Source organism: Mytilus californianus, unplaced genomic scaffold, assembly GCF_021869535.1.
Source record: "Mytilus californianus isolate M0D057914Y unplaced genomic scaffold, xbMytCali1.0.p SCAF_12, whole genome shotgun sequence".
Lineage (NCBI taxonomy): Eukaryota > Metazoa > Mollusca > Bivalvia > Mytilida > Mytilidae > Mytilus > Mytilus californianus.
In genome coordinates, this window is record NW_026262604.1 from 61,167,942 (window position 1) to 61,181,056 (window position 13,115).

The 13,115-nt window shown below is 33.6% G+C and overlaps 1 protein-coding gene across 11 annotated transcripts in view; it reads right to left on the reverse strand.

Annotated features, from left to right (window-relative positions):
- The window catches only part of LOC127722146 (intermembrane lipid transfer protein VPS13A-like), a 174,748-nt gene that overhangs the window by 116,659 nt on the left and 44,974 nt on the right, over positions 1-13,115 (reverse strand). For all 11 annotated transcript variants that reach the window (XM_052228992.1, XM_052228991.1, XM_052228998.1 and 8 more), the window contains exons 19-21: positions 5,279-5,366; positions 3,219-3,336; positions 1,858-1,990 (exon numbers count right to left, since the gene is read on the reverse strand). In XM_052228992.1, the coding sequence (XP_052084952.1) occupies positions 1,858-1,990; positions 3,219-3,336; positions 5,279-5,366 (339 nt within the window). The remainder of the gene's footprint in view (positions 1-1,857; positions 1,991-3,218; positions 3,337-5,278; positions 5,367-13,115) is intronic.

Below are 13,115 nucleotides of genomic sequence, written 5' to 3' on the forward strand. Positions count from 1 at the left end.
ATAGCTTCTTTGTTATTCATACCATCCCAAAATATTTTATAGATTCTTGTGACACACAGTTTGACCCCCAAAAGAGTGTCTCAGATTTTTCCTATTGCATTTCATCCTCTCATAAACCTTCAATGAAGTTTGCAACCTCAATTCATAAGAGGTCACTAAATTAAATTGGGTATAAAATTTGTTCTATTGATGTTTTGGGAAATCTGAGACACTCTTTTGAAGATAACAGGTCAAGGAACAACATGCGTGAAAATCAGGCATATAGGGGCACCCATCTAGGAGCTAACATTTAAAACTACATTTTCATGACAAAAATGAATGTGTCACAATTGAATAAATAAGGATTTTCCTACTTGTACCCCATTAACTTCAATATAATTCACACATGTACCATTGGGATATTTCAGGATTGGCCTTCAATCATAAATCAATTAGGTTTTGACCAGTAAGATAGCATTCCAATTCAGCAATTCTAAATATATAAAGAAAATGCACACCCTATGCATCATAAATCAGATCTGGCAGGAGATGTTATATCATTATTGACCTTGCTGTAAAACAGTTGCTACTGATATGGTCAAAACTCCGCCCACCATGATAAACCTTTACTATTAATGATCTCAGAAGTTTAATTACACATTGCATTTACTTTTTTCAATATGGATTTAATTCTTTTAGTACATAAAATGATGTATTTTGTTTTTTGCATTGTTACAAAAAGTAAGTTATGCATGTATACACAAAATGATCAGTTGGTCAGTCTAGAGGACCCCTATTGGGGATTTCTAGAATCATAATTGTATACAATGACAATATGGTGTTTTACATAAAGTAGATTTTTTTCATTTTTTGCAGTTTGAAAATGAAACATTTAATTTGTATTTTTTTTTAAAAAGAATTCATATTTAAAGATACTCCTCAAGAAATTCTAGTATAAACATCAGCAACATTTATTGTTGTACAATTATATTTGTTTAATATCTGTACATTTATATTTTGATTCCCTCTAAAGCTCCAAATAGTTGTTTTGTTTTTTCTCCTGGCAGCTCTAATACAGAAATGTATTTTTATTTGGAATTCATTATCTTCATTTTTCCATAAATCCTTAATCCACCTCTTTTTCATAACTGTTATTGTTACAGCTGGTCAGTGGTCATAAAGCTATCAAATGATTCTATTGATTAACCACATAGTGCTGCCCACATGTTCTTATCTTGTATCAGTCAGGCACATGTATTTGTTTATAAAACTAATTATCATCAAAACTCATTAACAGTGCAAGATATGTAAATATTTTTTTCTTCTGTGGTTTTTGAATATTAAGAAGTAACAAAAACAGCTGAAAATGAAATTTTGATAAAATTTAGTTGCTTTTGTATTGTGCTACCTTAAACCATAAGATATAAATATAATAAATATGTGACAAGAATTATACACATAAAGCCACCCTTAAGAAATTCTTTGTTCGATGTTACCTACCTTAGTATGCCTTGTAGGATTGGGTAGGTAGATAGGGATTTTTTTTTGGCCAACAAACATAAGTTACATGTTTTAGACAAGAAAACAACGTTGTAGCAGGAAAAAATCTTTAAAAAAAAAAATCTGAAACAATTTTTTTCATAAAATTTTTTGGGGAGCTGCATTTCAGGTGGGTAGGTAGGCAACATCAAACAATTTAAATTTTATTTTTGGCCTGAGAGTGCTTACAAGACCAAAGCACAGACAGATGGACGAACAAACGCCCTGTATTTCTATGTCCCCTGCAATGGTCATGCTTGGGTACAAATGATTCTAAACAATATTTTAACAAGGAATGGTTTAAAAGGAAGAATACAGAAATCTGTGAGGTATACTTACAAGGAAGAAGTCCTCTTTAGGAGGAGGTGCAGATTCTGGGAGGGGAATGCTCTCAGTCAATCCGATGAGATCATGAAGTCTTCGGTCAGACATATTCAACTTTAACAATGGTAATTCTCCTGACACCTTCATCCTGAAAAAATATAATTTCTTACTTTAAATAAAAGGAGATCTTGTAGAGTTTTCAAACTCTTTTTTTCCATGGTGGTCCTTGAAGAAAATCCGCTGGTCCTCACTTTTATTTCTATTGCAAAATACCAAAATTGTGTTAGCCCTTTGCAAAAATATTTTTTTTTTTTTAATGTTTCAGTAATAGCTCGAACTGCCATAGAAATATCGCCTTTTATCACTGCAGTAGAATGCAAGGGTCTGTAATTTTTTTCATGTAATATCAGTCATTTTTTGAGGACCTGAAAAGTCATGGTCAATCTTTTTTTTTAACAATCAAATTCATACAAAAATTCAAGTTGAAAACAAATATGTATAGACAACAGTTGTACAGCAATAACAACATTAAATTTTTATACCTATTTTGACAGAAAGATTTGATAACAATTTATGGATTGCAAAAGTTTTAAATTTAAGGGTGTTCGCTTCTCTTGTTTTTGAATTTTTGCCAGATATTCGGAATCCTCTGGTTTTATCCATGTAGTGTCATTAAAAAATTTTACCCACTAACCCCTACTTTTCTTTTCATAATATTATTGCACATAGTTTAAAAAGCCATATTTGAAAATCTTATAAAATCCTTGTTATTTTTTCATAGTTTTTGAAAGAAAAAAGGTGTCAATGTTAAAAATATGAAAAATCTAGAGAGAATCATTTCCCGCCAAATTTTCATTGGCTTATATCTTGAAAACAAGCACATGGACCCTTTATTTTTTTTTTAGTTCCTTTATTTATATACTATTAATTTATAAAAGTCTTTTAAAAAGCTTGTTATTTTGAAACAGAGTAGCGAACATCCTTAAATGATTTTAATGACCTAAAATTGCAAATTCCTCGGGAATCAAACAAACTTTCTATTCTTAAACATTGAATCTAGAGAAAAAGTTTTAATTGAATTCAAATATTGTATTTTCGTGGATATTTGATTTCATGGTTTTGTCAACATCTGTATACAAGTCTATAGAAAATTTGTACTTTGTTAAGCATTTAAGTTTGTGGTTTACTTAGAGTCACAATATTCACAAAAATTGATATCCCACAAATAGTGAATCCTCAGTAATCTGCCATTCTTGGACAGAGGCAGATATAGAGGGAGGTGGCTGTTAGATATCTGCATTTTCTATTACTAAAGTAACAACTTTCTTCGCAACCATTGATTTACATATTTTTAAATTACTGCAATAAATACTCACTTGGCCATTCTAGGATCTTTGTCAAACATACACTTCTGTAGTACAATATTAATTGAGATCGGTTCTAATATATGCATAGGTGATTTAGGCTGCTTTCTACATACTCTCCATTCTTCTCCTGAAATCAAACATTTATAATTTCTCTAATTCTTTTAAATTTGTTGTCTTTTCTCAACCCGTGGTTTATTTTTTAATAAAAAGGATATGTGAGTCTTAGAGATATGTGTAGCTTATGTCTCAAAATAATATAAGCAGAAACGGCTTAGTTTAATGTTTTGGTATGGAAAACAACAAAAATCTTTCAGACCAAAAAATAAAAATTGCAGACAAAAATTGAAACTAAAATTAAAACAAAAAAACTTTGATGACATAAAGTATCAATCTGAGAGTTTGCACTGATACTGAAAACAACTTCAAAGCCAATAACAATTTATAACTAGAGGCTCTCAAGAGCCTGTGTCGCTCACCTGTATTTACTGATGCTTTGGAAATTATGTAAAATAAGGTTAAAATCATAATTAATAGTATTAGATATTAGATATTATAATGATATCTAAGATAATAACAAAAAACTGCAAAATTTTTGTAAAATTACTAACTCAGGGGCAGCAACCCAACAACGGGTTGTCGGATTCGTCTGAAAATTTCAGGGCAGATAAATCTAAATCTGATGAACATTTTTGCCACCAGTCAGATTTGCTCTAAATGCTTTAGTTTCAGAGATATAAACCAAAAACTGCATTTTACCCCTATGTTCTATTTTTAACCAAGTCGGCCATGATGGTTGGAAGGCGGGGTCATCGGACAAATTTCTTAAACTAGATACCCTAATAATGATTATGGCCAAGTATGGTTAAATTTGTCTCAGTAGTTTCAGAGAAGAAGATTTTTGTAAAAGATTACAAAAATTTACATAAAATTGTTAAAAATTGACTATTAATGGCAATAACTCCTAAAGGGGTCGACTGACAATTTTAGTCATGGCAACTTATTTGTAGATCTTACTTTGCTGAACATTATTGTTGTTTACAGTTTATCTCTATCTATAATAATATTCAAGATAATAACCAAAAACTGCAAAATTTCCTTAAAATTACCAATTCAGGGGCAGCAACCCAACAACAGATTGTCAGATTTGTCTGAAAATTTCAGGGCCGATAGATCTTGACCTGATAATCAGTTTTACCCTATGTCAGATTTACTCTAAATGCTTTGGTTTCAGAGATATAAGCCAAAATCTACATTTTACCCCTATGTTCAATTTTTAGCCATGGCGGCCATCTTGGTTGGTTGGCAGGGTCATCGGACACATTTTTTAAACTAGATACCCTAATGATGATTGTGGCCAAGTTTGGTTAAATTTGGCCCAGTGGTTTCAGAGGAGAAGATTTTTGTAAAAAGCTAACGACGACGGAAACGAAGAAGCCGACGACGACAACGGACGACGGACGCCAAGTGATGAGAAAAGCTCACTTGGCCCTTCGGGCCAGGTGAGCTAAAAATATGTATCCAAGACTCAAGACTCTTCTTTAAAAAAAGTTGGAACAAAAGACTGCAATGTGAGTTTTAGCAACAAGGACAAATGTTAAGCCTGAATGTTCATGCAAAGAGTATCTGACTGAAGTATACATTGTCCTTCTACATTAACAGTTGCAGTTTGACAGAAATCTACAATTGATATTTGTATTTAAATGGAACAACTGAATACACAAATAATTTTAATAGTTGAATCTTCCAATTTGTTTTATGTTGTTAGAGAGATTCTGTTAACTATAGAAATTTCTATATATGTAATTGTTGAATTAAATAAGTGGAGACACAGATGATGCCCCAGCTTGCATATAACGTTATAAAGGGGCATAACTCAAGAACAGGAAAATGACGCCACCCAACATTCAAATTGATCTGTGTTTTGTGGTAATAAGCATTGTGTATAAGTATCATTACATTTGATTGAGGCAAACTAAAGTTAGAGACGGAAACTAATTTTGGGACATGCATAAGGATGTACGGACAGACAAGGGAAACACTCTGGTGACGACGGGGGCATAAAAATTTACCTGAACTAGAGAATAGGACCTGTATTCGATCTAATTTGATGTTAAATTTATCATATGCTCTTTTCATTAGTTCTTCTACAGTTTCCATCTGAAAAATAATAAACACATGTAACATCCCACTGATCCAGATAAAAAGGGGGAGGGTTGAAATGATAAAAAAAAGTGTTTAACACAGCTTCATGTTCATGTGTCTGTGTGTGTGCCCAGTCAGGAACCTTGTTAGTTGTTGATTTTAGTCAAATATAAATATTTTTGTACTTTAGATAATTTGGTGTAGATGGAAGACCTTTGTTTTCTCTTTTTATAATATACAATGTTGAATGGTAATGTTATTTTAACGAAATGAACAGACTTACCAGATGAATGAAATTACGATATAACATATTTTTAAGCAAACAAGAATTAACCTTGACCTAGTTGAAAGGAATAAATTGTCCTTGTAAAAAATGATGTATCTGAACAATAAATTTGAAAGTCACATGAATACAATATTTGATATTGTCATGTAAATGTATAGTAAGAACCCATCACCTCCTGCAACAAATACTTTAATCATTAACAAGGCATGCTGCACTGTGAATTCTTCATTATTCTTCGGGTACTAATTTTCTTTTCATAGATTACTGAAAATATATGTGACCAGTTATTACATAGTCTCGTTATGTGCTGAGAGTGATTTTATTCTATGTTTTTTAGTTAAAGTGTTATATTTAACCTAGGAAATTGTACATACATTATGATACACCCTCTAGTGTTGGTTAATATACATGTCAAGTATAAACTTTGAAATCATAACGGTTCTCGATATAGAGCTGACACGATCTTTACCATAGGACATGGGGTTGTCAACTGAAACCAGTTTTTGACCTTGAACTTTGACCTAGGAAGTTGTACAATCATTACAACACACCTTCTGGTGTTGGTAAATATACATGTCAAGTATAAACTTTGAAATCAAAACAGTTCTCAAGATATAGAGCGGACATGATCTGTGCATACGACATGGGGTTGTCAACTGAAACCAAAGTTTTGGACCTTGACCTTTGACCTAGGAAGTGGTACATACATTATGATTCACCCTTTAGTGTTGATTAATATACATGTCAAGTATAAAATTTGAAATCATAACGGTTCTCAAGATATAGAGCAGATATGATCTTTACCATAGGACATGGGGTTGTCAACTGAAACCAGTTTTTGACCTTGAACTTTGACCTAGGAAGTTGTACAAACATTATGACACACCCTCTGGTGTTGGTAAATATACATGTCAAGTATAAAGTATGAAATTATAACAGTTCTCTAGATTTAGAGCGGACACAATTTGTCATGGACGGACGGATGGACAAACTGATCACTATAGGGCGACCCACCACTAGGCGGGGCCTTAACAAAATTTAAATTTCTAATGTCTTGTATGCAAAATTTGCCATTTGTCAATTTTTTCTTACATCCATGCAAAAAAATTAGTACCCATAAAAATAAAGTAATCCACAGTATTAATTATATATAACGTGAATTCAATGTAACATAAATGTGCACAGGTCTTTAAGTGTCAGTTTGTCTGATTTTGATGTCAACTGACACTTAAATTTTACACACAAAAAAAACCAGAATTCATATGGAATAAAATGCTCTGCTGGGCGCAGCTTGATACGACTGCAGAGGTCGAACCCTGAACAATTGGGGCAAGTATGGACACAACATTCAAGCTTGATACACACTGGATTTGGATTGTGATTATATATTTGACACAGCATAGGTTTCTGACACAGAATGAATGTGGTCTAAGAACTTAATAAATTTTTAATTTACCTATTCAAACCATATCATTATTATTTGCTTTTATATATAAATCAGAAATAACCAATTTAAATTGGAAAATTTTAAAGAAAAAAAAAAGGAAAAAAAGGAAAAAAAAAAATCCCTCCCCCCAAATTTTTTGATCCCCCTTATGATTCATCACCCCAAACTCAATCCCAGCCTTCCCTTTGTGGTATGGTACCTTGCAGTACAATTTCAGAGAGATCCATACACTTGAACACAAGTTATTGTCTGGAAACTAGAAAAATGCTTGTTTTTTTTCCCCTTTTTTGGCCCCTTATTCCTAAACATTTAGGGCAATTACCCCCAAACTCAAACCCAGCTTTCCCTTTGTGATATGGGACCTTGCAGTACAATTTCATAAATATTCATACACTTACACACAAGTTATTGTCCTGAAACTAGAAAAAAGCTTGTTTTTTGCCCCTTTTTGGCCCCTAATTCCTACAATTTTGAGGCAATTACCCCCAAAATCAATCCCAGCCTTTCCTTTGTGGTATGGTACCTTGCAGTACAATTTCAGAGAGATCCATACACTTGAACACATGTTATTGTCTGGAAACTGGAAAATGCTTATTTTTGGCCCCTTTTTGGCCCCTTATTCCTAAACGTTTTGGGCAATTACCCCCAAACTCAATTCCAGCTTTCCCTTTGTGATATGGAACCTTGTAGTACAATTTCATAAAGATCCATACACTTACACACAAGTAATTGTCCTGAAACTAGAAAAATGCTTGTTTTTTGCCCCTTTTTGGCCCCGAATTCCTAAAATTTTCAGGCAATTACCCCCAAAATCAATCCCAGCATTCCCTTTAGGATTTGGAACCTTGTGGTATAATGTCAGAGAGATCCATACACTAACACACAAGTTATGTCTGGAAGTTACAAAATGCTTTTTTTTGGCCCCTAATTCCTTAACTGTTGGTACCATAACCCCCAAAATCAATCCCAACCTTCCTTTTGTGGTATTGAACCTTATGGTAAAATTTCATAGAGATCCATTCACTTAAACTAAAGTTAGAGTGCCATTTTTATTATTTGCTTTTATATATAAATCAGAAATAACCAATTTAAATTGGAAAATTTTAAAGAAAAAAAAAAGGAAAAAAAGGAAAAAAAAAAATCCCTCCCCCCAAATTTTTTGATCCCCCTTATGATTCATCACCCCAAACTCAATCCCAGCCTTCCCTTTGTGGTATGGTACCTTGTAGTACAATTTCAGAGAGATCCATACACTTGAACACAAGTTATTGTCTGGAAACTAGAAAAATGCTTGTTTTTTTTTCCCCTTTTTTGGCCCCTTATTCCTAAACATTTAGGGCAATTACCCCCAAACTCAAACCCAGCTTTCCCTTTGTGATATGGGACCTTGCAGTACAATTTCATAAAGATTCATACACTTACACACAAGTTATTGTCCTGAAACTAGAAAAATGCTTGTTTTTTGCCCCTTTTTGGCCCCTAATTCCTACAATTTTGAGGCAATTACCCCCAAAATCAATCCCAGACTTTCCTTTGTGGTATGGTACCTTGCAGTACAATTTCAGAGAGATCCATACACTTGAACACATGTTATTGTCTGGAAACTGGAAAATGCTTATTTTTGGCCCCTTTTTGGCCCCTTATTCCTAAACGTTTTGGGCAATTACCCCCAAACTCAATTCCAGCTTTCCCTTTGTGATATGGAACCTTGTAGTACAATTTCATAAAGATCCATACACTTACACACAAGTAATTGTCCTGAAACTAGAAAAATGCTTGTTTTTTGCCCCTTTTTGGCCCCGAATTCCTAAAATTTTCAGGCAATTACCCCCAAAATCAATCCCAGCATTCCCTTTAGGATTTGGAACCTTGTGGTATAATGTCAGAGAGATCCATACACTAACACACAAGTTATGTCTGGAAGTTACAAAATGCTTTTTTTTGGCCCCTAATTCCTTAACTGTTGGTACCATAACCCCCAAAATCAATCCCAACCTTCCTTTTGTGGTATTGAACCTTATGGTAAAATTTCATAGAGATCCATTCACTTAAACTAAAGTTAGAGTGCCATTTTTATTATTTGCTTTTATATATAAATCAGAAATAACCAATTTAAATTGGAAAATTTAAAAAAAAAAAAAAGGAAAATAAGGGAAAAAAAAAACCCTCCCCCCAAATTTTTTGAACCCCCTTATGATTCATCACCCCAAACTCAATCCCAGCCTTCCCTTTGTGGTATGGTACTTTGCAGTACAATTTCAGAGAGATCCATACACTTGAACACAAGTTATTGTCTGGAAACTAGAAAAATGCTTGTTTTTTTCCCCCTTTTTGGCCCCAAATTCCTTAACATTTAGGGCAATTACCCCCAAACTCAAACCCAGCTTTCCCTTTGTGATATGGAACCTTGTAGTATAATTTCATAAAGATTCATACACTTACACACAAGTTATTGTTCTGAAACTAGAAAAATGCTTGTTTTTTTTCCCCTTTTTGGCCCCTTATTCCTAAACATTTAGGGCAATTACCCCCAAACTCAAACCCAGCTTTCCCTTTGTGATCTTGTAGTACAATTTCATAAAGATTCATACACTTACACACATGTTATTGTCTGGAAACTGGAAAATGCTTATTTTTGGCCCCTTTTTCCTAAACGTTTTGGGCAATTACCCCCAAACTCAATTCCAGCTTTCCCTTTGTGATATGGAACCTTGTAGTACAATTTCATAAAGATCCATACACTTACACACAAGTAATTGTCCTGAAACTAGAAAAATGCTTGTTTTTTGCCCCTTTTTGGCCCCGAATTCCTAAAATTTTCAGGCAATTACCCCCTAAATCAATCCCAGCATTCCCTTTATGATTTGGAACCTTGTGGTATAATGTCAGAGAGATCCATACACTAACACACAAGTTATGTCTGGAAGTTACAAAATGCTTTTTTTTGGCCCCTAATTCCTTAACTGTTGGTACCATAACCCCCAAAATCAATCCCAACCTTCCTTTTGTGGTATTGAACCTTATGGTAAAATTTCATAGAGATCCATTCACTTAAACTAAAGTTAGAGTGCCATTTTTATTATTTGCTTTTATATATAAATCAGAAATAACCAATTTAAATTGGAAAATTTTAAAGAAAAAAAAAGGAAAATAAGGGAAAAAAAAAACCCTCCCCCCAAATTTTTTGAACCCCCTTATGATTCATCACCCCAAACTCAATCCCAGCCTTCCCTTTGTGGTATGGTACTTTGCAGTACAATTTCAGAGAGATCCATACACTTGAACACAAGTTATTGTCTGGAAACTAGAAAAATGCTTGTTTTTTTCCCCCTTTTTGGCCCCAAATTCCTTAACATTTAGGGCAATTACCCCCAAACTCAAACCCAGCTTTCTCTTTGTGATATGGAACCTTGTAGTATAATTTCATAAAGATTCATACACTTACACACAAGTTATTGTTCTGAAACTAGAAAAATGCTTGTTTTTTTTCCCCTTTTTGGCCCCTTATTCCTAAACATTTAGGGCAATTACCCCCAAACTCAAACCCAGCTTTCCCTTTGTGATCTTGTAGTACAATTTCATAAAGATTCATACACTTACACACAAGTTATTGTCCTGAAACTAGAAAAATGCTTGTTTTTTGCCCCTTTTTGGCCCCTAATTCCTACAATTTTGAGGCAATTACCCCCAAAATCAATCCCAGCATTTCGTTTATGATATGGAACCTTGTGGTATAATGTCAGAGAGATCCATACACTAACACACAAGTTATGTCTGGAAGTTACAAAATGCTTATTTTTGGCCCCTAATTCCTTAACTGTTGGTACCATAACCCCCAAAAGCAATACCAACCTTCCCTTGTGGTATTGAACCTTATGGTAAAATTTCATAGAGATCCTTTCACTTAAACTAAAGTTAGAGTGCGAAAACCAATGTGTCTTCGGACAACGACGATGACGACGCCAGACGACGACGACACCAACGTCATACCAATACCAGCTTCCTCCATCAGTAAAAACTGACCGCCACGAAATAGCACAATAGTGCTGAAAGTGGCGTTAAACACCAATCAATCAAGTGCTAAGCATTAATATCCTGTTTCAATCTTGAGTACAAATACAAATTATATCTAAGACAATGTAAAGTTATTCCTTTTTATACTGCAACTATCAGAGAGAAAATAGAACTAAAAATACAAATGACAGAATTATTTGTATGCAGCATTTTCTAAAAGTACAATAATTAATCTTGCAATTTTGTCCATATTTCAACAATTACGATAATAAATGCACGCAAAAATTTCTGAATTTACAGTAAATAAGATTTTATACAATCAATGTTTGTATATCACTAATGTCTGAGTGTGTACCAGTTGCAGTATAAAATTATATGATGCAATATCTTTTTTCACATATCAGTTCTATAAAAAGAATCCTATTTATAGAAAGGAAGAATGGGAAATGTAAAGAAAATAATAACAATGAACCAAGGTCATCTTGAAATCAAACATAGACTGCAAATCTCAAGGAACTCTCAGTGAATAAACAAAGAGTAAAAGCTAAAATTTTGGACATATCAAAGATATCTATTTCACTGTATTTCAAAATACATTTGTCACATATTATATCACTAAAAAGTTGCTTAGATACAGTTTTTATCAATAATATTATATCTTTTTATAAGGCAAGTTATTTAGACCACTTAATATAAATCTTTTTTAATACATCATAACTTTATTTTTCATTCTAAATCAGCTTTAGCTCATTTCCCCAAAACTTCTACTACTTTAAACACTTCCTCTAATATGAACATCACAGGAAGTACAGAAAAATGTCACAATATGCATTCTGGGTAATATTTTCAAAATTGTACACCAAAAACATGATTGGTTAACAAGGTCCTATACAATGAAAATTCAACCAATGATGTGATGTTATTTTCATTTTAGGGTAAGAACTATGAAATTACCCATAGTCCTTTATTAATTGAAACAGCAAATTCCTTGACTAGCAGTTTGTTTGATTTCAAGCTGTATAAAAACATAAACAAACAAACAAAACAAAACAAAATACCAGTTTTGGCTTTTCTTGTATGAGTTTCAATCCAACTTTCCAAAGCTTAAAATCAAACACTTATATTTATAGCACAAACATATATTAATGGCTAACACAATATTAATGACTAAGCCTGTGCAGCTCACAGGTTCAAATTGTGTAGGTCTAAGGTCAAAGACTGGTCTTTTCAGGGATGAGACTTTTCATTTTTGAATTACAAAATTCAAGGACCTCCAATCCTTTACAGTGATGCTATAAAAAGGACCTTTAACTTTCTTAAGGACCTTTCACTTGAAAATTCAAATGGTCTTGGACATTACATTATTTAAAGAAAATTTGAACCTTAGGCAGGCCTAGGTACACATGTACTTCTACTTCTACCATTTTGCGGCCACCATCAATATACTGATTATTTTGCCACTTTTGGATGCCCATGTAAATGTAAAAATTTGTGTTATACATTCTATATACAGTAAGGTTAAAAACATCCTGGACGGTGGTCTAAATCATCTCATGTAGGTCAGTCTTGAAACATCCTGGACGGCGGTCTAAATCATCTCATGTAGGTGAGTCTTGAAACATCCTGGACGGTGGTCTAAATCATCTCATGTAGGTCAGTCTTAAAACATCCTGGACGGTGGTCTAAATCATCTCATGTAGGTCAGTCTTGAAACATCCTGGACGGTGGTCTAAATCATCTCATATAGGTCAGTCTTGAAACATCCTGGACGGCGGTCTAAATCATCTCATGTAGGTCAGTCTTGAAACATTCTGGACGGTGGTCTAAATCATCTCATGTAGGTGAGTCTTGAAACATCCTGGACGGTGGTCTAAATCATCTCATGTAGGTGAGTCTTCATGTAGGTGAGTCTTGAAACATCCTGGACGGTGGTCTAAATCATCTCATGTAGGTCAGTCTTGAAACATCCTGGACGGCGGTCTAAATCATCTCATGTAGGTCAGTCTTGAAACATCCT